We start from the raw sequence: 25954 nt of genomic DNA, 5'->3' as shown, positions 1-25954 counted from the left end.
CTTCTGTCTGGAAGCGTAGTTCTCATCGGCAGCTCCATCCCGAGAGCTATTGATTATACCCCTCTTCTTGCTTTGAGTATATTAATTTTGTACATTTAGATCCAGCAAGGCTGTGCCTTTGTATCACCTTGGATTTGGACAAAATCCATGTGCCATTATTTATTGTTTCCTTTTACTTTTCTTGTTAAGGTATATAATTGCTGTGTCAAGAATGCTAGTAATACAGTTTGCAAGATTGGAGGTACTGTTGCACATGTGCCTGAGGGCGACAGGTGCAAGTACATTTACATGGTCTGGCATTGCATGGTGCTTCTTCAAGCATCTTTAAGATCATTGAACTGCATACCCTTGTTTTGAACGTGTCCTGTGATAACCCGAACAATGTCACCCACACTCATATTTGTTTTTCCTATGCCTTCTCCTGAGTCCATTTCATGACAATTCTACAAGCCTACATCTTCTAGAATTGCATTCAAAGCCATTCTGGTTTGGTGGGGGAATAAGGGAAGAGGGGATTCAATGTTCCTAAAATACGCAGTAGCGACCGGTGTGTCAATAGACTGGTGGGGTGGGGGAGGGAAGGACAGACAGATGACGACACAAATAAAAAAAATTTAAAAAACATACTTATCTGCCACATCGTGCTCCTCTTCACTGCAGGCACAGGCTCCCAGTGTCCACGGCCGCCAATCCTGATTCTGGTTTCATGCTGCTGAAAGCAGCATCAAGATTGGCCTGAGCGCTGATGATTTGCGCTCCCAGTCAGACTGGGAGCTTGTACCTGCTCTCTCCAACCCGGCAATGCAGCTCAAGTTGGAGAGAGCTTCAGTGCACATGACGGTTTGGCCGGCGAGACCGTCATGGGCACTGAATAGCAGTGCAACCTCTCCTCCACCAGCCTGTCATCCCCTGGCCCCGCCCCCAAACCTCGGCTCCATTAGCAAAAATAAAAAGATAATAAACAAGTGTTTATTGTCCTTTTATTTTTTATTTTTTGGGCAGCTAGCAGGTGGGGCGAAGCTCCTCCGTCATAGAGGAGGAGCCGCCGCTGATTATACACCTCTGATTTCATGCTCATAGTTTGCAGCTGTTTTTATTTGGTTCAAGGTTAGGGTACTATTTGCGCCTGTGTTAAGCAGCGCTGTGTTGTACGAGAATGGTAAATTGTGTTTCAGGGTGATGCTTAAGGGACTGTGCTCTTACATGCCCAGTAAATTGCACATATTTTCGGGAATTTGGCACAACACAAAGCAAAGTCCTTGAACATTGCACTGATGGTGATTCCCACACTGATCTGCTGTTGTGTCTGTAATTGCGTGATGGTAACATGTAAGTGTTTGTGCTTCCCTCCTACAGAAACTATTTCTTAGTAGGTCCAGGTGTAAGTGTTCCTCTCCACTTCAGAGCCCTTGTGCAGAGAAATGTGAGCAAAATGCTAACTTGCAGCCAAGGGCGTAGCTTTAAGGTAGGTGTTTGGGGTGTTACACCCCCCTAATAAATGTAGTTTCTGATGAATAGTTGGGCACAGGTCCTTTTAGTTGGGTACGGTGAGGTGTCTGTCGGATTTCACGTATGATTTTTGGATACATACACTGACAAAAACACACACACTCTCTCTAATCTCTGTTTTGAAATCCCTCAAAAATGTTGGTTATTTTATAAAATATTGGGGCCGATTCACAGAACAAACTTAAGACAAAATCCTAAACTTACTACTTTTAGTATTCACAGAAATTAGGATTTTGTCTTAAGTTTGTCTTAAGACAAACTTAAGACAGACTTAAGACAGACTTAAGACAAACTTAAGACAGACTTAAGACAGACTTAAGACAGACTTAAGACAATCTTAAGACAAAATCCTAACTTAAGTCTGTCTTAAGTCTGTCTTAAGTTTGTCTTAAGACAAACTTAAGACACAATCCTAACTTCTGTGAATACCAAAAGTAGTAAGTTTAGGATTTTGTTTTAAGTTAGTTCTGTGAATCGGGCCCATTGTGTTTCCCTTACTTAGTAAACAAAATGTAAAATCCGCAATCCTCTCACTTCCCACTGCTCATTAAGCCCCTCTCATAAGCCCTCCTAAAAACTGTTTTAACATTATATGTCAAAGTTATTGATGGGAAATCTGAAGCTCACACCCCCCCAAACCCCTCCAATCTTACTGATCAAGCTACACCCCTGCTGGCATGAATAAGTTTGCATGCATTTTCCAGTGTAGAATTATGACACAGATAAGAGTAGTATGAAAAGTTTTTTGCTTCGGGACACTTGCGTGAATTATGCCACAAAATATGCAGGCACCATGAATGGCAACCCAGTCATATTCGGTATGACCTAGTTCTAGTAGCATGAAACTGACCTACTTATGTGTGGAGGGTAAAAGTAACGAGGGGACTTAGCAGTCTCAAAAGGCTTGGAAAACTTTGCACACTCTTAGTAAAGACATGCCAAATACCAAGTGTCCACTAAGAGGTACTGTTTGCACATAGCCAGTCAAAACGAGGCTCGTGGGCCCCAGTCCGAACCAGAAAATGAAGTAGCATTAGAAAAGTAAAGTGCTGCAATAAAAGAAACAGCACCACTTCAGGGGGGAAAACCACAATAGCACACAAATCTATTGGCTCTTCTGTGATGTCTTTGATCCCAGGGGACTGACTTGGTGGCTGTGAGGATTATGTTACATTGAAGTTGGATTCTTGTAGGTTATGAATATAGGTTTATTTAACTTGATTACAGGTAAAGCCCCACCAGGAGCAGCAGCCTGCTGCTCAGCCCTTCTCACTCCAACTGCCTACTCATCCAAGCACAACCACTCAAAATTCCAACCATACAATGACTTCACTCACTGGCTGAGCAGTAGGGAACATCAAGACTGTGGGAAGAATGCATAAGATAACAAGGTGTCACAACAGATTGCATGCATATTTGAACCATGAGGGTAAGGGCTTCAAGACTGCCCATCATTGGCTAGTGCTGCTGGAGCATTTTGCAGGTTGCAGAACTAGCTGCAGCCATTGTGCATAAGCTGTATATCTACAGACTGGCTTGTAAAGGATGCATCTGGAAAGAAGGACACCTGAGTGTTCTCTTCTATGAAAGAGTTCCACTGAGGCTGCGGTGACCCTGGTCCAGTGGCAGCTTCAGCATCAGAGCAATAGGGTCAACAGTAACATATTTACTGACAGGACAAGGCTTCAGTGACATGGGTTTGTGAGTCCAGAAGGTTGGGGAAGCATAGAAAAGACTGCAGACAAGGGATTAAGCCTGTGGTTTTAGTGGCAATAGCGGGCATGTGATGTCATATGTACTAGCCATGGCGCTTTGTGTCCTCGATCATCCATGCTCTAGAGGCACTTTCCTGTATCCAAGGTATTCTCTACTGCCTACCAGAGAGAGGATCACAGATGGAAGGGCTCTACTCTTCCTACTCAGCATCCCTGATAGATGGAGTAAACCAACCACAAGCATCACAGCTGTTCCTGAGGGAGGCCCCTGTGTGTGTATGTGTGTTTTAGCCCACCCTGTGCGGACCAGACCATTTCTTTGAGGACCACATTGCCAAGAGCACTGATCCACATTATGTTTTTAGGTACTTTCAAGTAAGTGAATCAAAAATTTAAAACCACAGAAGCCTTTACTTTGGTCCTCCTTATAACTTTCCTCAGTATCAAGGTGCGCATGGAGTTAGAATAGTAAATACACGCTTCATTACGGTCAATGGTCCGGGCGGAGGTGAAGGGCGTGTGTCATACGCACCATCCTAACTACCTTTCCCATCCCCCCGTTCACACCCATTAATGAATGGAACCAAACCATTTTACCATTGCAGATGACGGCTACATCCTCATAGTGGTAACAGTTGTGTACGCCCCATCCATGGCTCCGGCACTCACGCAGTGCCGACTCTCTTCCTTTGCAGTCCACGTTGTCCAGTAGAATAAGTCCTCTGCCCTGTCCAAATGGTATGCCAGTGGGCACGGCTACAGCATGCCCACAGCCCAGCTGCCGGCACACCACGTTGGCGTCCACAATGTCCCAGTCATCATCGCACACTGTTCCCCATGTACCTTTGTAGAGGACTTCCAGGCGCCCCTGGCACCGGGTCCGTCCATTCACTAGTCGCACATCTGTAAATAGGGTTAGGAAGGATACAAGAAAACGGAAAAGAAGGTCATGCAATGCATATGAAATGTAGTATCGCTACATGTGTATCAAAGCTGGATCTTGTGTTTTAAGGATGCATGTCTGTTATGCTTGCTGCAATCTATTTAATGATGCACATTTTGCAAATAGCAATTGCAAATAGCAATTGTCAGCAAAGCCAAATGGAAAACAAATTCACTGTGCTAATCCTGGTATGTTTTTGTGCAAATCTTTTTTTTATTTTTTTTATTTATTTAAAGTTTTCAGTTCAGAAAGAAAGAGAAAATTGGGACGAGTTATTCCTTAGTAGTGCTGCTGATGCATATTTAAGAAAAAGCACTGGCAAAGCCAATTAATCAGGCCTTGTAAGGGAGGTAGGAAGGTTACATATTTTTTTCATTGTAAACATATGCCACAACAAGAAAAAGAAAAAATACAAGAAATAATGTTACTATGGAAACGTGGTTGCTATATGTTTCAATGCAATTTTTACATTAAAACACATTAATAATCGCAAATAATTTTAACAGAACAGTGTGGATGCTTCCTAGCCGGCAGATGTACTTAGGACAAGTATACAACCTCTTTTTAGTGATAATGCACATCACAGTAAAATATGATTTCTATTAGCACAAATAAAATGTACTATTATCAGTGGTGAAACAAAACTTGAGCCCCCCCCCTTCAAAGAACAAGGAGTGTCCCCCCCATCGGCATATCACCTACCACCTTTGCTGAGGGGGCCCCCTGGAACTTGGGTGCCCCCCACACCGCCAGTGCTGCAGGGGCTTATGTCACACCACTGACAATTCACTTTAAATTTGTGTACCCTGAAGTCCTAGTTTACATGCACAATGTTGCCAAATAACTAAAAAGGACAAAGAATAGAAAGAAATGCAACTTGGAAAAATATTGGCTCACCAGCCCTGGCACTGAAGTGCACTTCCTTTTAGGTAGAAGTGCACAAGTCATCAAGCAAAATGCTGTCACTTACAGGACAAGACTGCCAATGGTGGAAGTGGGTTGACCCGTAATATCAAAACTGCGCACAGTGCGCACGCTCGTGCCTGTCTCAGTAGTTGCCATTGGGCCCCTTCTGTGACGTCAATTAACAGTTATGCCACAACACGCGCGCAGATACAGCCGCCTCAGTCGGCAACCTAATTCGAAAGAGGACGTGATGTCAACCCAAACACCCTGGAAAAAGAAAATGGCGCTGCAACGGCATTTTTACTGAACTATTTGATTCCGTATATTGCAATATGGTGCTACATTTTGTAATATACAGAGTTGAATTGTTCACCAGGCTCACAGCCTGTCAGGTGGACAACAGAAGCTGAAAATGAGTGACAATGCTTTTTAATGCGGTGATGCAGACCACCACATTAAAATGCGTTGGTCTAACGCATGATGCGTGGTACTTGGCAGGGCTGCCCATTGCTCATACTGCATGTTGTAGTGGGCGAAAGAAAAATGTGAATGACATCTGAACAGACCAGTGGATGAACAGGTGTCATGCAACTTCCATGTATTTCTTATTTATGATTCTTCTTTCTATAATATGCAACTCGGTGACTTGTGACCTAGTTAATCTGTTTAGAATTGGGGAAAGTGGCGAGTAATATACACCAGAGTAACCTCCACTGGCTCTGCCGGTGTAAGCCTTCTGCGTGGTGGCCTGTCGGCCAGGGGCCAATAAGTCACAGTGATGGTTGTCCCACCCTAATAAGTGCGGGGGAGATTGTCATCCATTTTCCCTGCCTGTCTCTAATATGCGAGGCATGGCAGATATGGGCAGGAAAAGTATTAAATAGCTCCATAAGCAGTGAGAAAAATCCATGGTTTTGTTCAGAGAATACAAATTCTAAGTTTGTGTTCACTAAGCAAAAACAATTGTAGAGCAAGCATGACCGCTCGGAAAACCCTTAGTGTTATAATGAGAGGAGGTGTGGCAGCAGCTTCATTTACAGGAAATAAATCCCAGCCAGGCAAGGGCGGGTCTCAAAAATAGGCAGACAGTGCTCCACCAGAGTAGCAAGGGTCAAGACCTCTGCCCCCTCAGCGCCATTTTAGGGATTATTGGTGCCCCGGAAAGAACAAATTTGGTGCCTACTTATTTGAAGCAATTTTGAATTTTAGACACATTTTATGTTCATTCAAGACCTTGTGATACCAAACAATACATTAAACTCTCAGAAATTGAGCCACCAGAAACAACCTGAGGTTCCTACTGCCCGGCTCCAGTATTTCGCTTTGCAGCAACAAAACTCGTAATTAATTGTCAAACCAGCCTGTTTCTCCCACTATAGGAAACGTATGGTGAGAGTGACTAGGATGACATTAGTCGACTAGCACATAATATTAAAATATGACACATGCACACAGTGCTTGAAGTGGTTGCTTTATTTGCTGCAAATGTTTTGACAAATAAGCCTGTCATTACAGCTGGCAATCTTTCTGTAAAAGTGACGTCAGTTCGATACAGAGGTAGAGAGAGGGTGAGGTAAAGAGAGAGTGCTGCGGAGGAGACAGGCAGATTAGGTAGAGTGATATAAAGAGAGAGGTAGAAAGAGATAGGAGGAAGAGGTGGTGAGTTGAATTACAGAAGGAGGTACAGACAGAGATGAGAATGAGTAGGAAATTATCCCAAAAAAAAAGAGGATGATGCAGAGAAAAAGAGATAGCAGATAGGAAAATAGTAATGAGAAACATAAGGTAGAAAAAGAGAGGGGAGAAGGAAGTTTGACGTGAGGTAGCGAAAGGATGCTAAAGTAAGCTCACAGATTAGGTAGAGAGAAAGAGATAGAGGTGGGGTGCGAAATGAGATAGTGAAAGACGTAAGATATTGAGAACAACGTGGTAGAAAGAGATAAGAGGTGGAAAGGTGCAGAGAGAGTAGTGAGGTATTGACGAATGGAGAGAGATGAGGTAAAGAGAGAGGCGAGGTTGGGAGAGGTGAATTTGATGGAGGAGAGATGGAAAGAGAACAATGTGGTGTATAGAGAGAGTTGGGGTAGAAGGGATGGTGAGGTACAGATATAGATGCAGGCACGTAGAGTGGTAGAGAGAGGTGAGGTTGTGAGTCAGTGGAAGAAGGAGGTTTGTTCAGAAAGAGAGGGAAAGTAAACACAGGAGAGGTACAGAGAGTTGAACCAGAGAGAGGGGTAAGAATATAAAGATAGGTCAATATATAGGTAAAGAAAAAGGGGGGATTTGGAAGAAGTGAAATGAAGCAAGGAGTGAAACAAGAGAACAAAAGCTTTTTTTAAATACTGTAACTGCCACCAACTGCACGAGAGCTTCAGGGTTAAGGTTGGGCATGTTAGGCACACAACTAAGCTTCTATGAAGGTGCATGGCCAGATGAAAGAAAACTGTTTTTATGAATAACATTATTAAGGACTTCTGACTGACACAATCATTGGACCAGGGGGGTCTTGAAAGGTGGTGGCCCTAAGCAATTGCTAACTTTACCAATGTCTTAAATCGTCTGTGTCAAGGTGTGAACACTGTGAAGTGATATCAGGATTTGTTCGCGATTGGCCAAGGAAAGGGTGACTACTCCGACTAACAACAGTGCTAATAATAGTACCCTGCACATAACAGTGCAAGTGAAAGGTGTCACGTCTTCTTTTTTGTGTCGGAATTTTTTATTGAATTTTACAATAACATACAGGGTAAACACCAATTTAGTAAAACAGTAGATCATTGATAAATAGAGAATATATATTGTGATGATAAATAGGAACGGATAAGCATAATAAATAAGATAAATAAATAAGAAATCATTGTGGATACATAAATACTGAAATATATTTAAATAAATAGATACATTTGTGAATTTATAAATATTAACAGGAACATGAAATTAGATTGATATTATATACACTATAATATATTATAATATATAACAGTATATAAAATATATGAATATATTTTATATGTAAGTAAAAATAATATCTTTACAGAGATAACTATATTGATAAAATTAGGTCGCAAAAGTTTAAAGATAAGTGAAAAGTTGATATGAAAAAGTGAAAGAAGAAGGAGATGAGATAAAGAAGGTAAAGCAAGACAGTGAAAGAGAATGAGAAATAATGAATAGATAGATAATTAAATAGATAAATAAATAGAGCCAGAGTAAGGAAGGGAGAGGGAAAGGAAGACAAGGGGTAAGAAAATGAAATAGTAGAGGAAAAGGATGTGAAATAATGAATTAAGTAATTCGATTATTTGCATTAGAAGAGAGAGTGGAATTGAAATCAGTATCATTGTCGATTTTAGTTTCCAAAAAAAGATACCAAGTTTGAAGAAAAATATCAACTTGGTCCTGTAGATTGTAGATTGTGTGCTCATCTAGGGCCGTCTGCATCATTGCCACCAACCATTCTTCCTGAGAGGGTGGAGATGGAGACTTCCAGTGGCGCAAAATGCAAATTTTGGCTGTAGCTAGTGCAGTGTGAAGGAGACGAATTTGTGGCTTAGAAAGTTTTGGAAAATGGCGTAAATAATGTAAAAGGATGGTGGTAGATGCAAGTGGTAAAGATAATGACATTGTGGAATTCAAAGTTTTGCCAACGAAGGTCCAAAAAGATCTGGTTTGTGGGCATTCGCAAATGATATGGGCTAAGTCACAACCAGAATTGGAACATCTCCAGCAATTAGTGTGCGAGAGTAGTCCAGCTTTATGTAATTTGATCGGTGACCAGTGCCAATCATGTAGAATTTTAAATATGCAGAATTTAAGCCTAGCTTCACAGACTCCTTTGTGTAATCCCTCTAATATCTGGTCCCATTCAGAAGCCGTATATGAAATAGATAAACGGGATTGCCATTTATTCCGCAGAGTGTGGGAAAGAGACTGCGAAAAAAGAGGAAGCATAAAAGTTTTGTAAAGACCAGAGGTCACTCCTTTAAATTTCCCCCATAGAGTTAGGTAAGATAAGATTGGAGAAACCTGAAGTAACCAAGGGGGAGATCCCAAGTGTTTCTTCAGACATTGTTGGAGTTGTATTTAGAAGAGTGTTGTATAGGAAGATTAAATTCTTCGAATAGTTGGGAGAAGGTTTTAAAATCGCCATCATGGAGAAGTTGATCCGGGGAATAAATGCCAGCTTCTTGCTATAAAGGCCAGGTTAAAGTGCGACCATTGATATGGATAGCTGAGTTATTCCATAGGGGAGCCTTAACATGAATTTGCGCATTCGAGCTTAATATGCGATGTCCCCTCTGCCAAGATTTGTGCATGACTGATAAGGTCGGATTTTTAGGATCAGAAGGACTAGTGCCACTACCATATAAAAGAGAAAGACCTGAATCCTTAAATAAAAGATGACGTTCGATGGAGACCCATTGCGGAATGTCTTTAGTTTCTGGCAGAAAATAAGAGAATTGGGAAATGTGTAAAGCAAGGGAATAGTGTTCAATTGATGGAAGACCCATACCTCCATACAACTGGTGGGCCTTTAATTTTACCGCAGCAAGGCACGGTTTAACTGAGCCCCATATGAAGAGCTTAATCTTGGAATCTATTGATCTGAGAGTAGCTAAAGGGATTTGGAGGGGAAGCATACCTAAAATATAAATGAATCTCCGGCAGAGTGACCATTTTGATAGCTTGAACTCTACCCCAAAGAGATAACCCTAGGGCTTTCCACTTATCAAAATCCCTTTGCATTTGAGAAAATAAGGGAGCTAAGTTATCTGCGGCCATATTTTCCAAACCTTTATTAACTAAAATTCCTAGGTATTTAAGATGTGAAGATTGCCAATGAAAAGGGAATCCATAAATTGCTGATTTCGTAGTGCCAGCCGAGATTGGTAGTGCTTCACTTTTGTCCCAATTTATTTTATAACCCGAAATGGAGCAAAAATCATTAATAATTTGAAGAAGGGACGGGAGAGATCGGGGAAGATTAGTAAGAGTAAGAAGGATATCACCTGCCTATAAGTGAATTTTAGAATGCCCAATTGGAAGGGGGACACCTATAATATCATCAGATTGTCGGATTGCAGCAGCAAGAGGTTCCATTGCTAAAAGAAAAAGGAGGGGGGATAACGGGCAACCCTGGCGCGTACCTCTCCGGATTGGGAATGTTGTAGATAAAAAACCACCACAATTTACCTGAGCTGAGGGGTTATCATTTAATAAACACACTTTAGCGATGAATTGATCACCCAACCCAAATTTGTGCATTATAGTAAAAAGATATTCCCACTCAATGCGGTGAAACGCTTTTTCTGCGTCAAGCGAGAGGGCCAAGGCATCTTCTGAGAGATGTTTAGCAGACCAAAGTGTATGGGCCAGTGTACGGAGATGATTCCGAGAAGAACGTCCCGGGACAAAACCCACTTGAGAATTATGCATCAAGGAGGGCAATACTTTGCGGAGACGAGACGCCAAAATACTACCTAAAATCTTAACATCACAATTCAATAAAGAGTTAGGACGATAGCTACCACATAAGAGGGGGTCTTTACCCGGTTTAGGTAAGACAGCTATAATTTCCTTATTAGAAAGAGATCCCAATGATGATTCTTTATCAGATTCGAGAAACGCAGCATGCAAAGTATCAATCATATTCTGACCTGCCCATCTATAAAATTCAGCAGGAAAACCATCCTCTCCGGGAGCTTTATGATAAGGCAGAGCAGCAAAAGCTTTGGAGATTTCATCTCTTGTGATGTTGCCATCAAGCAAAGCTCGGCCATCATCAGAAAGACGCGGAGATTCACCTTTGTTAAAAAAGGGGACATCTTATCTAAGTCAATTTGATTATTTGGAGTATATAGAGATTGGTAAAAGGAGGCAAATTTATTAACTATTTCCTGGGGTCTAGTAAGTATGTCACCTTGAGTTGATCGGATAGCTGGAAAAGCCATAGCAGGTTCTCTTTGACGTAATTGTGCAGCTGGTAACCGCCCAGCTTTCTCTCCTTGTTCGTAATGTCTCCCTTTCATACTTTGAAAAGGGTACTCAGCTTTAGATGTAAAGAGACTATTAAGGGACATGTGTGCTTGCTCTAATAATTTGTGATTTTGTAAAGTGGAATCTGATATATATAAGTGAGAGTAATATTGAATGTCTCGTTCTAATTCTGCTTGTTTTGCAATATTATTCTTATTGACAAGAGCTGCGTCACGCATTAACTGTCCTCTAATAGTGGCCCTGGCTGCCGCCCATATAATTCTCCTAGAAGTGACAGAACCCTGATTAATAGAGAGATAGTCATGGAGATGGGATTGTAATTAAAGTTTACCCATGGGTGTCCTGTATTTCTGGATGATCATACGCCATGGTTTACGCCCCGGTTTGGATAAACCTAAATCTAGAGATAAACGAACAGGAGAATGATCAGACATGGCCGCTTCCAGAATTTGAGACTCAGTGACCAGTGGGACCGCTTTGTGTGATAGGAGAAAGTAGTCTAAGCGGGAAAACGTGCCATGCAAGGATGAATAGAACGTATATTCCTTATCTTGTGGGTGACTGAGACGCCAATGGTCAAATAAACCATTGTCAGAGAGTATATCTTTTAAAATAGCCCTATCTGCTGCATTAGCTCTATCAAACTGACCAGTTTTGTCTAGAATAGGATCTTGCACCAGATTCCAATCCCCACCGATGAGGTATTGTGAGGCATTAATCTCTGTGAGAAGATGATTCATTTGAAGAAAAAAGGATTTTTTAGTGCATAGATTGATGCAAGACAGATGTAAGAATTCCCAATTCGCAATTTGACATACACATATCGACCATCAGGGTCTGACCATGTCTTGGAAATCGTAATTGGAAGTGACCTCCGGATAAGAATTGAAACTCCGCATTTACGGACAGGACTAGCAACTGTAGAGTCATTTTTATGAATGCTGCTATGAATAACCTTCCCCACCCAATCCCTACAGAGTTTATCAGATTTAATCTCATCAAAGTGTGTTTCCTGCAATAAAGCTATGTCTACATGTTTGGATTGTAAATAGGAAAGGACTTTCTTCCTTTTAATGTAATGGGTAAGGCCATGCATGTTCCAAGTAATAATAGATGGAGGATGAGTATTAGCCATAATGAGATACAGTCAAAAGGAATTAAGAGTCAATGTAATAATCAGACAAAATTAAAAAGGTGAAAAGTTAATGAGAATAAAATGAAAGGGAATAGGGCAGGATGGGAAGGGGGGTACTCCGGCTATTAAAGAATAGAAAAGTGTAAGTGAAAGTTTTAAAGTTGAAAAGATGCAGCATCTGAAACTTATAAATGAGAAATGTAATAAAGAAAGAAAATGTAGCAAAAGGTAAAAGGAAGTCCCTATAGAAATATATGAAGAAAAACACACAATACTATGCAATCAGAGTAGCTGTACCTGTGGGAAGTAGAAAGGAGAATCAAAATTGATCTAGGTCCGTTGCCTACAACTTTAACATTTAACCGTGGGCCTGGGCTCACTGGAGCACCACCACGAGTACGAACCCTCTCGGGAGAGTAGAATATTAGTATGAGTATTAGCCAGGACAATAAATTTGGAAAACTAAAGAGAGAAGAAAAATTCCCCTGAAGTCCAAGTGCATATGGAAGTATATGGGAGGAGAGAAAATTCATACCATTACGAAGAATAAGTAAACAATAGAACATATCTACAGGTAATGAAAAAACGAAAGATATGTTCCATGAATTATAGTAAACAGTTAAAATTATCATTCATAAATACAATTTAAATAAATAACTATAAATATGAGCATAAGTGTTATCTAAGAGGGAGCATCAGAAATGTAGGAATGGATAAGGAATCTATTTATAAAAGATGAAAATATCAAACTATTCAAAGCCTATATCACAGAATATGACAGATGACCAACACAGTATATAATTAAAAATGTAACTCTGCTGTGAGAAGATCTCAAATAAAATACATATTAAATATAATTATAAAGATAAGATAATTTCTCAATAAAATATTATTATAAACACAGACAATAAATTAGTGATACTCCATTTTTGCCCTCCCCCCACCTGAAAAAGCAAGGTATAAGTAAAACATAAAAGATGTGTATTAACTCAGCTCCATAAGCTAGATAAATTGATTAAAAAAAAGGGGGAAGGGGATATTAACAGGTAATGCAACTATAGCGATAGAATATAACATTATGTCTATTTTCCATCTGAGGCAGGCTTCAAAGGAGATCTAGACTTATCTCTACGATGCTCTTGTGCAGAAGTGGCTGTAGGCAGTAAAATAGATGTTTGATCATTGTGTGCACGAAGAGGGCGGTCTATGTCTCTACCTCGATGGCAAACTTCACCAAGGTTGCAATGTCTGTTGTCTGCTAGCTGTTGAGGTTGTGCCTGATCTTTCACTATGCTGATCATGAGAGACATGTTGTACATCCATATCCTGAATCGATAGGCTGTCAAGGAAATGTTGTAAGTCCTCAGGATTGTAAAAGACTCTGGACTCACCATTTTTAGTGATGCGGAAACGTGCTGGATCAAACAATCCATATTTAATATCCAACTTCTGTAATTGTGACCTCATAGATAAAAATAATTTCCTTCTTTTGTTGGTTTCTCTCGAGAAATCTGCTGCCATTTGTATTTGATGACCATCATAAATGTAGGATCTTTGCGTGCGAGCTAGCATTAGTATCTGTCTGGTTTGCTCATGGCGTAGAAAATAAGCAATTAGAGGTCTTGGTCGAGAGTTCAAAGTTTGACGTGGTGGACCAATACGATGAGCGCGTTGTATTTCTAATGGTGGATCAAAGGTAGTGTCGAGTAGCTTGGGAAGAAGGTTACATAGGAATAGCCGAGCATTCTGGCCTTCAATTTTCTCTGGAAATCCGAAGAAGCGAATATTGTCTCTTCTACTGCGATCTTCCAAGTCAACAAGCTTACTGCGAATAAATAGAAGGTCTTGGTCACGGTTTTGTGTTGCATCAAGTTTATTTTCTACTACTGTTAATCGAAGATCCAATCCTTCTGTTGTTTGATGAAATTGTGCAATATCTGCTCTAACGGACTTAGTTTCTGACGTGAGGGAGGAAATGTTATTGTCCATCTCTGTCAGACGGCAGCTGATTGATGAGATTTCTTGTAAAATGCGGTTCATAGTTGCTTCTGACTATTGTTGAGGTGGCTAAAGATGTATTAGGTGGTGATGGAGGTGAGCCTTTAACAGGCATAGTGTGCAACTGTTTGTGCACGTCTGTAAAAGAAGACAGTTTGGAGTTTTTGTTGCCGTTTTTGTGGTTAGACATCTGAAAATGCTTCCCTTCAAAATGTTGCAAGAGTCAAACACAAAAGTATTAAGTGTAAGGATGTAAAAGTATACCACACTTAGGGCCTTATGTAGGTAAATTACATTTACCGATTCTTAAATACCGAATTTTACCGATTCGGTATTTATGAATCGGTAAATGCAATGTAGGTAAAAAAATACCGATTCGGTAAGTGTCGGTATTTTAGAATCGGTATTTACCGATTCGGTAATGGTAACCTGTATCTCATTGATTCCTATGGGCCAGGAGGCCCATAGGAATCAATGGGAAGCCAGTTACCATTACCGAATCGGTAAATACCGAATCGGTAATGGGGGGAGCTCAATCAAGGGTGGCAGGGTGTCACATTGACACCCTGTTGCACCCCTGATTCCTGCATGTGTGCACATGTGGCACACATACATGCCCTGAGGGCATGTGTGTCTGCCACATTGCACACATCTAAGGGCCAAAAAATGCATTTACTGAGTCATTCGTCATTTACCACCAACTTTCAGTTGGTGGTAAATAACGAATCCCCACACCCACCACACACTCCCCCTACATCTCATTTCTGTATTCGGTATTTACCGAATCGGTAAAATTACCGATTCGGTAATTTTGCCGCTTCGGTAAATTACCGAATACAGAAATTATCCCCCTACATATCAAAAGCCTAAATACCGGTCGGTAACGGTATAATTACCGAAAATCGGCCGTTACCGACCGGTATTGGGCTACCTACATATGGCCCTTAATCCAGAAGACTCTTGTAAAATAAAAATACAATTTTTGCCTCTTACCAATGGTAGTTACAAGCGATATTCGTCTCAAATAACAACGTGCAGTATTTTATAACATGAAATATTTAGCGTTTGTCACTTATAGTAATATCAGTAAAAATAATTTGCGGTTATACTGTACACTAAATTATTGAACCTTTATAAAATGTAAACAAAATAGTTCAAAAGCGGAAAAAACATATTTTATATTGTACCTAAAATCATTGCACCTTTATAAAATGCAGTAGGATTAGATGTTCAAAGCATTCAGCGGGAAACGGGTACTGCGTCACTAATTCTCCTCACTCAAAGTATTTCAAAAGGCGGAAAACATTTTTCCCCCTCGCATTAGAACATGTAAATGTTGTGGCCATAATGTTGTGCCCTCATGAAAAGGTGCCTTTAATAAATAACAGCAGTATATCTGGAGGAATTCTGGAAATACTTCATAGAAATAAAAAACTCCATACAGTATAAGTCTCTTTGTAATTGTTGTCATATGAAAGCTGGAAATTCTTTTAAAAGAATTGTAGTAAAAAGCTCTGACAAAACATGTGTTAACTGAAGCGCAGAAAGGCAGCGTGTGAGGTGCTTCAGTGGAACAGCTGAGCTCCAGATGTTGAAGAAAGCTTAATAAAATAGCGTTTGTTTCTGTCAAAATTGCCCTTGAAAAGGGTCATTAGGTCAAGAAGTCATTCGCAGATTAATTTTGGCAAAGAAACATCTTACGGCATAGAATTACTGAGTCAGCGATCGAGATAAGCCAGTTTCCGTTCCTCACAGCAGCCCTTTCAGGAATGCAGCGAGGGGGGCGCTCCAGTAACGCAAGTTCCGAGGCTTTGACGTAGTACAGGGCCCGAGTTATGCTTACCGGAGCAAAAAGTATTCCTGTCAAAATTAATTAAGGGTCGTTTGAGTCCGGAATTCAGCCAGAAGTGAAAACGCTGCAATATAATGCCATGTCTGTGGCAAAGGAGGTCCTGGCTGTTGGCTGATGTGCGCTGCCTCCGTTAAGGGTACGTCACGATGCGGAGCCTCTTGTTCAGGCGGCCATCTTCCCTCGTGGCCAGACCACGCCCCCGTCACATGTCTTCTTGAGAGGGTTCCAGTTAGGAGGAAAAGGCCACAAAGAGCAAGCAACCTCCTTGGCAAACTTGTATCTCTTGAATTAAGATGAGCATTTAGGCAGAAGGCAATAAGCATGGCATCAAACTTTACAGCCAAAATAGAAGAGAAACGAGCCAAGCAAGGACTTATAGAAGAAAATCCAAAAGGAAACTGGGCTGAAAGGAGCAACATCAGCGACAAAAGTAGTAGCAAGAGTAGGATGGATGCAACAATAAAATAATAACTTGTTAATGTCTCCTTTATATACTAATTCTAATAGTAGCTAACATCACAGAATAAAACTCAACTTCAGCTTGAACTGAGCACCACAGGCAGAAATCTCTGGACAGACCATCATTTTGAAATTACATTTCATAAGGCTTGTCCAATGCAGGGCGACAACTAATCACAAGACGAAGAAGCCATAGTTGGACATCTTTCTTCCAATGTATGCCTCAGCTACCACTATTCCCTGCTGATGCTCTACTCAAGACGCACAGCATCCCTTGAGATGACTGTAACCACAGAAATATTGGTGTGGTCCTGGCTGTGAGGATTCTAGCCTCAAGCCAAGCATGAAGTCCAGAGATGTGATGCCTGACTCTACAATAAGCACAACATCTTCTTCTCAATACTCGCCACCAAACTCCTGAGGTGGATGTAACGGGATGCCACGCTTCTGAAGCTCCTGGTGTAGTAGGGTGCTGCTGGAAAAAACAACAAGCCAGCAAGGGAGCATAACCAGAACAAGCATCTTCCTAAGAGCATTCATTAGATGGATAATCTTTCTAGTGAATTATGATTAGTTGAAGTACAGACAGAAGCCAACGATAAGGTTCTAGAACATATGATTTCAACTAGGAAGAATAAATACCGAAGCTAGAATATCGTGGCATACAAATCTCAAGCACAAAATACATAATTCAAAAGGTAGATAAGTATTGATTTTCTATACCTAATGCCACAAATATTTACAGTGACAATATATGTATCTACTAGGTACGTAGATGTGGAGTTAGGAATAGTAAATCTTAACTTCCTTTATATGCACTTAGCTTTCGATATTTTGTCCATGATATTCTTGTATCTCGATATTCTTAGCCTCGATATTCAGTAGTGCAACTGAATAAAAGACAAAGAAGCAATCAATGTTAAGTACCCACAAAGGATTTGTTTATACAATACTTTGAAAAGATACAATATGCCAAGTTATGACATCAATAAAATACTTCAAAGTTATTTAGAAGATTCAATTTGTGAAAAAAGTATTATTATTCAAGAAAAGCAATTCAGTGGCAGGTTTTATTATTCAATATTTGATATTTCAAAAAGTATTTTTTAATATACAAAATGTATGCAAAAGGGTTTACATAAGATCAGTCTAAGAAAAACACACATTAACAATGGTTATAAATTTACTTTCCTTATTTTACGAAACCACAAGTCAGTGTGTTTAAACGCCCAAATCGTATGCATCATTTGAAACTTGACTCAAAAAAACTCAATAAATTCAAAGGAAATTGGACACTACATCGATGTTTCGGTCTCTGTAGCAACAAGTCAGTCTACGATGGTTGGTGGTCAAAATTAAACTATGTCCCAATTTAATTTTGACAGCCAACCATCGTAGAATATTATCTAAATAATGGAAATCCCTCGTGGACTTGTCAAATGTTAAAATAAATGAGTGCTCATTAAATTACAAATACAAGTTTGTCCCTGTGGCTTTTACTCAATATTTACCTCAGACTTCACGATTTGTTGTTATTCCATACTGGTCTTTCATAGCCCTTTCATTAGAATTCTACTGGTTATTCTCAAGAGGGGTCTTTTTACATCCTCTTGAAATATCTGCAGTCCTGAAAATGGTCTCGCTGACTTGTTGCTACAGAGACCGAAATGTTGACATAGTGTCCAATTTCCTTTGAATTTATTGACATATGTGTTCTTTGCATCTGAATTCTTTTGAGTCAAGTTTTAAACTGTGCATAGGATTTGGACATTTAAACACAATGACTTTTGGTTTCGCAAAATAAGGAAAGTGAATTTATAACCATAGTTAATGTGTGTTTTTCTAAGACTGAGCCTATGTGAACCCTTTTGTACACATTTATTATATTAAAAATACTTTTTGGAATATAAAATATTGAATAAACACACCTACCATTGAACTATTTTTTCTTGAATAGTAATACTTTTTCGCAAATTGATTCTTCTAAATAACTTTGAAGTATTTTATTGATGTCATAACTTGATATATTGAATCTTTTCAAATTATCAAATACTTGTATAAACAAATCCTTTGTGGGTGGTTTACATTGATTTCTTTATTGTTCACCCAAGCCCTCAAGGGAATATTGGGTTGCCCTTCCTCTTTAATACTGAATGAAAGTCAGCATGATTATTCCAAGTGTGCTGCAAATTCAAATGAAAGGCCACAGTTTTAATCTGATGAGTAAAATCAAGTGGACAAAAATATTGTGGTTGAAATTTGGATGGCAATGCTTGAATAGGAAGAAAACGAATAGACAATCAAGCTATAACTTCGGAGAAGAGAGGCATGTCTCTAAGCACACGCGCATACATAAACATAAATGGGAGTCATCCAGTTGTCTATATAGCCTTCAATTCTTTCTTTAGTTGGATTCAGATTCCTCTGCCAACCAACACGTTTTGTCAATAGGTAAATCACCCTACGACTTCCTCAGGGCTGGAAAGATTAATTTGAAAGAACAATTGTTACTTACCTGTAAACAGGTGGTTCTCCAGTATTGGTGTCTTTCATAGATTCACATGCTTGAATATTCCCCGTCGTCGGAGTGGGAGTCCCACGGTAAATAAAATAGCAATATATATAGTCATAATATACCTAAATAATACCATAAATAAAGCTATGTAGGTGTAAAAACACCAAGAATGTACCTATATGAAATCTCCATAGGGATACATGGAGAGAGAGAAAAGACATTTGCAGTCTATCTCTGTCATTATCTTGGTCCAAACTACAGCCAATCAGGCGTCAGCACCTCTCCAGAACCTTCTCCTCAGAGTTCCTGACCTCAGATTTTCGTAGCACCAAAGTGTATGTATAGTTTATGAGGAGGAAAAAACCTCTGAAGGGAGGAGGGAGGGTCGCATGTGAATCTATGAAAGACACCAATACTGGAGAACCACCTGTTTACAGGTAAGTAACAATTGTTCTTCTCCAGTATTGGGGTGTCTTTCATAGATTCACATGCTTGAATATGAATAGAAAGCAGTAACCATATTATTGTGTCCATAATGACATCAACATGAGATCGCAATGATCATAATCTTCTTATAAAACATCACATATATATATATATAAATACATATATCTGTTGACATACAGCATGTATATAATGCAATGAATAATATTGAACAGTAAATGGAAACAATATGGAGGCGGGAGGAAGAGGCTCACCTTATTTAAAAAGATTGCGCAGCACTGCCTGTCCCACTGCAGCATCCTCCTCGCTTAAAGCCGCCAAGCAGTAGTGCTTAGTAAACGTGTGTCTGGTCGACCACGTAGCTGCTCTGCAGATGTGTTGCAAAGGTACTCCAGCAAATAAGGCGGTAGATGATGATACTGCCCTAGTGGAGTGTGCTCTCACTGAAGACTGCAGTGGTTTGTTTGCCCTTTGATGGCAGAAGACAATAGCCGTAGAAATCCAGCGTGCAATCATCGGTTTAGTAACCTGACGTCCTTTATGACAGCGTCCATATGCTATAAAAAGCTGATCGGATTTTCGAAACGAAGCTGTCCTGCTGATGTAGAACTTCAAACATCGTTTCACATCCAAAGAATGCAACCTTTGCTCCGCAGGTGTCTGAGGGTTAGCAAAGAAAGTCTTTAATATGACTGGCTCGTTAATATGAAAATCAGAAGGCAGCTTGGGTAGGAATGATGGATTAGTACGCAACACTACAGCATCCGGTTTGAACTGCAGGAAAGGAGGTTTGATGGTAAAAGCATGGATGTCACTGACACGACGTGAAGACGTTAGTGCCAGAAGAAGGGCCACCTTCCAAGTTAGATGTTTTAAGTCGGCCTTGTGAATGGGCTCGAACGGTGGTCTCATCAATTGCGCTAACACAACGTTAAGATGCCACAACGGAGGAGGACGCCGAACTGGCGGAAATTTTCGGAATAAGCCTTTAAAGAATTGGCGGATTATTCTTGAGGAACAAAGGGAATTTGAGCCATCCTGTCGGAAACGGGAAATCGCTGCTAGGAAAACCCGTAAAGTTGCATGGGATAGTCCGGAACTAGCCAAGTGCAAGAAGAAAGGTAGTAATTGGTTTGCCGTGGAATGTATTGGGTGGATTCCGTTAGAAGCACACCAGTGGCAGAATCTTTTCCATTTCAACTTGTACGTCTTGACTGTAGAGGGTGCTCTTGCCTGGGCCAAAATGTCCCTACAATTCTGCGGGATGTCTAGATGGGCGAACTCATGGTGTTCAGGTTCCATGCCGATAAACTCAGTGAGGAAGGATTCGGATGACAAATTCTCCCTTCGCTCATCGTGAGCAGATCTGTCCGAGACTGCAGGAGGATTGGTTGGCATTGGGACAGCAGGAGCAGTTCTGAGAACCATGCCTGTCGGGGCCAACGTGGGGCTATTAGAATCAGGTGGCAAGGCTGTCTCTTCATCTTCCAAAGGACCCGAGGTATGAGGGGAATTGGAGGAAAGGCGTACGCAAATAGATTGCACCAGTTCATCAAAAGGGCATTTCCCTGTGACCCTTTGTGGGGATGCCAGCTTGCATAATCTCGGCATTTTCGGTTCTCCGGCGTAGCAAAGAGATCCAGCCGTGGACGACCCCATTGTTGGAATATCCTCTCTAGAGTTGGTTGGTGTAATTCCCATTCGTGGGTCGATGAGGAAGACCTGCTCAGGGAATCTGCTAGGACATTGGATATTCCTGGTAGATGAACTGCTGTAATCATGATGCGATGACTGAGAGACCAGTCCCAAATTGATTGAGCTAACCTGGACAGACTCGGGGATTTCGTTCTGCCCTGTTTGTTCACATAGTGCATACAGGTTGTGTTGTCTGTCTGTATTAGCACTGATTCTCCTTGGATTAAGGGAAGAAATGATTTTAGAGCCAGAAAAATCGCCATAAGCTCCAGCCTGTTGATGTGCCAAGTTCTTTGATGTGTTGACCATCTTCCTTTTACAGAAAGATCTTCCAAATGAGCGCCCCATCCCTCTAATGAGGCGTCTGTCGTGATTGTCCTGTCCGTTGTCACCGACAGAATTGAAGTGCCTTCTGCTAAGTTGGCTGGTATTGTCCACCATTCGAGTGCTGACCTCATTTGATCTGTGACACATACCATGTCGTTGAAAGATCCCGACACTTGACGCCATTGAGCATCCAATGCTTACTGGATAGGACGTGTCCTTAGCCTGCAGTGAGGAATCAAGGCAATGGACGATGATGCCATCCCCAAAAATGATTTCAACAGTCTTACAGAAACTGACTTTTTTGACCTGATCAAAGTCACCAGCCGTAATATCTTTTGTAGACGTTCCTGGGATAGAAACGCTTTGGCTGATACCATTTCCAGAGTGGCTCCCAGAAAGTCCTTTTGTTGCGAAGGATGAAGCTGGGATTTCGCTGCATTTATGGAGAGACCTAATGAGCGAAACATCTCCTGGCATAGAAGCGTGTGTTGTCGTAGGCGAGCGCTTGACTGTGATTTTAGTAGACAGTCGTCTAGGTATGGAAATATTTGCACACCTTGGAGTCGCAGAAACGCTATCACGGGAGCTAGTACCTTTGTAAACACTCGAGGGGCCGAGCGCAGACCAAACGGTAACACTTTGAATTGGAAATCGTGTTGACCCACTCGAAAACGCAGGAACTTCCGATGACGTTGTAATATAGGGATATGAAAATAGGCATCCTGGAGATCTATCGTTGCCATGAAATCTCCCTGCGAGAGTAAACGCAAGATCTCTACTAGCGTCATCATACGAAAGGATTGGCTCTTTATATATTTGTTGAGCGCCCTCAGATCGAGGATGGGCCTCCATTCTCCGTTCTTCTTTGTAATAAGAAAGAACCGGGAATAAAATCCTTTCCCCCTTTGAGATATTGGTACCAACTCTATGGCTCCTTTTTGCCTTAGAAGTCGAACTTGATGTAAAAGTTCCTTGATGTGAGCTGGTGGTGGTCCGGTGGGTGGTGTGGACGGAGGGAATTTCGTGAACTCTAAAGCGTGCCCCTTTTTCACAATGTCCAAAACCCAACGGTCCTTTGTAATTGAGGACCATTGGGAAAAGAACAGAGAGATTCGACCTCCAACTTTGCTTGTCTGGTAAGAGTCACTGTCTTTTTGACACGTTTCCTCTGTATGAGGATTTACCTCTATACGACTTGGAGGCCTGCTGTCGTGATGATTGTTGGTGCTGGCTATATGAATAGCGGTTCGATCCTTGATTATTGGGTCTATATTGATTATTTCCTCTTCGAAAATTTGAGGAGGTGCCGCGTCCGCGTGCACCACGAAAATGTTGTCTTTGAAAATGTAAATTTCCGAGAGATTTAGCCGTCTCAGTATCCTTCTTTATGGACTGGAGCGCTTCATCGACGTGATTTCCAAATAACGCCTCTCCGTCATAAGCCATGTTTAGAATCATGGACTGCACCTCCTGGCGAAAGGATGTCGATCGTAACCACCCCTGCCTGCGCAGGACAGCCGCTCCAGCAAGCTGACGGAAACCCGTGCATGCGATGTCCACTGCACAATCAATCATTTCCGCCGACGTAGCTTCTCCCTCTTGGAGCAACTTCATTGCTTCGCGCTTAGATGGCTCCGCAGTTCTTGAACCAAGGTCGAAATGTCAGCCCACACTTGTCGGTCATAACGACCCAAAATGGCCAAGGCATTAGCCGCTCTAACCACAGTAGAGGCCATTGAAGAAAACTTACGCCCTATGGCATCCATTCTACGTCCGTCACGGTCCGGTGGTGCGGTGACAGTAGATGCAGGATTTTTTGCCCTACGTTGCGCTGCCTGCATAATGACGGACTCAGGTCTTGACTGACCTGTGAGGCATGCTGGGGTTCCTAGTGGCGCCTTATACTTCTTTTCTAATCGAGGCACTTGTGCTGGCAAGGTATTAGGTGTTTTCATCAACTTCTTGCCTTCTTCCCAAATGAAATCCACAATGGGAATAGTATGCGTTTGTTTTAAGGTTGACTCTTGAAATCATAAAGGAAACAATCCTCCTCTCTGCACTCTGTTGTCAGCCTAAAACGTTGTGCCGCCCTTTCCATTAGTTGGTGAAAAGTCGCTATGTCCACTGGAGGTGAGTCACCAGATACCACTTGAGAGGGGGATGGTGTTTGTGCTTGGTACTCGTCCCACTCCGCCATATCATCATCATCATTATCAACATCACCATCATCATCTGGGATTTCACCTTCTTCTCTTTCCTGAGGGACCTCCTCCACGAACTCCTGACGAGGTAAAAACCTCGTTGAAGGCTGTCTTGGTGGTGCTGACGGCACCAGGAGTGAAGGATTTTCAATCGGCACCGGAGTTATATTTGTCGGAACCACGGGCGTTGACGGAACCCCAGGATGTTGCGGCGACAGAGGAAAACGTTGGTTATAATCGTCCAACATGCGTTGGAGATTAGCTATGAGCGACAATGGCAGAGTCGCTGTTGAATGTTGCGCAGGAACCTGCTGCCTGTAAACCGGATCTTCATCCTCACTACTGTCATCCTGGCATTTAATTATTAAGTCAGATGGGCTTTGCGCCGTACCAAAAGAGTCAGGTAAACCTTCCTCGTACTGCTGTTCAGAATCTGTCGCAAATAATGGTGACGGAAGCTGCGACTCTTTTACACGAATAACCTCGTCTTGCCTATCTAGGCCAGTACTAAGTGGCAATGGCATCAAGGGAACCACAGCGAAAGATGAGACCGGTGCTGAAGTCGCGGGAGGCAGCTGCTCTCTCAATGACTTTTGAGCAGATGATACTCTGCTCACCTTTATCCTTACTGATGAAATTGCCGTCGACGGCTGCGTGGTATTCACGGAGGACGTTTTCGGAGAGGGCCTCGTCGACGGAGCTACCGTTGGTGGAACGGTGGTCGACAGAACGATCGTCGACGAAATTTGCGCCGACAAACCCATCGTCGACGGAGCCGTCGTCGTCGTCGCCGACGAAGCCGTCGTCGACGGAGCTGTCGTCGACGGAGCCGTCGTCGACGAAGCCGTCGTCGGAATCTTCTTCCTGTTCGTCGACGGAATAGCCGTCGACGAGTTCGACGACGAAGTCGATCTCACACCCTTCGTCGACGACGAAGTCTTCGTCGACGGAACCTTTTCTTTCCTCGTCGTCGACGATGTAATGGGTAATATAGAAGTCACCGACCTTGTGGTACTGATGGTTACCGTCGACGAGGCTAACGTCGACGGGACAATCGTCGACGAAGACGCCGCTGATGTCGTCGTCAGAGTCACCGTCGACGAGCCGGTAACTGCCAATTTCGTCGGAAACATCGTCGACGAGGCTGCCAGTATTTTTCCAGAAAACTTGGAAGTAGACGCCTCAATAGCCTGAGAACCAGGTCTCGAAGGTGACAAAACAGTAGGTGAAACAGCAGATGTGGCAGATGTAAGAGCCAAAGACATTTTCTTTTTCTTCAGGAAAGGAGATTGCAACTCCTGCACACTACTGCGCTTTGAGGCTGTCTGGGAACGGCCAGAAATAAGGCTTTCCATATCAGAAACTGGATCCTCCTTATCTTTAAGTCTCTGTAGCCACAATAAGAGACGGCCTTCCCTGTCCTTTAAAGTTTTTGTAGAAAAGGTTCTACAAAATTTACATTTTGCCACCTCATGATCCGGGTACAAACAGTAAATGCACTTACTGTGTGGGTCCTCAGAGAATAAACACAGTTTTCCACAAGAAGAACAAGGTCTAAACAGAGATCACTTACTTGAAGACATTCTGACAGACAAAAACTGAGCAGAGCTCAGGGAGACTCCCTGGCACACGACGTGCGGTAGAAAATCTGAGGTCAGGAACTCTGAGGAGAAGGTTCTGGTGAGGTGCTGACGCCTGATTGGCTGTAGTTTGGACCAAGATAATGACAGAGATAGACTGCAAATGTCTTTTTTCTCTCTCCATGTATCCCTATGGAGATTTCATATAGGTACATTCTTGGTGTTTTTACACCTACATAGCTTTATTTATGGTATTATTTAGGTATATTATGACTATATATATTGCTATTTTATTTACCGTGGGACTCCCACTCCGACGACGGGGAATATTCAAGCATGTGAATCTATGAAAGACACCCCAGTACTGGAGAATCCGTTTTACAGAGTCCTCATGTGAATACATTTAGAACATCCCCCTCCCCTATTAATTGGTTTTTGGCCCTGGTGATGGGGTCCCAGAGTCCCATTTGGGCACAGAGAGGGGGGCCAATTCTTCTACCCCAAAAGAGTTGTTTTTGTCCTCGGGGATGGAGTTCCCGGTACCTCTTAAGGCTCGAAGAGGAGGGGCCACACGCCCGACCCCTATAATTTCTGTATTGCCCTGGGTAATGTAATAGGGTCCCCAGGGCCCATTTGGGCTTTGAGAGTGGGGCGCATGTCCCCTCCACTACTATAAAC

At 41.9% G+C, this 25954-nt stretch overlaps 1 protein-coding gene across 1 annotated transcript in view; it reads right to left on the bottom strand.

Moving 5' to 3' along the window:
• SSC4D (scavenger receptor cysteine rich family member with 4 domains) overlaps nucleotides 1–25954 on the bottom strand; it is a 451954-nt gene that overhangs the window by 191922 nt on the left and 234078 nt on the right. The window contains exon 4 of the mRNA XM_085649606.1: nucleotides 3822–4127. Coding sequence (XP_085505732.1) covers nucleotides 3822–4127 — 306 coding nt within the window. The remainder of the gene's footprint in view (nucleotides 1–3821; nucleotides 4128–25954) is intronic.

This window comes from Triturus cristatus, chromosome 3_2 (assembly GCF_964204655.1).
Source record: "Triturus cristatus chromosome 3_2, aTriCri1.1, whole genome shotgun sequence".
Taxonomy (NCBI): Eukaryota; Metazoa; Chordata; class Amphibia; order Caudata; family Salamandridae; genus Triturus; species Triturus cristatus.
This window is presented reverse-complemented; position numbering and strand designations above follow the sequence as displayed.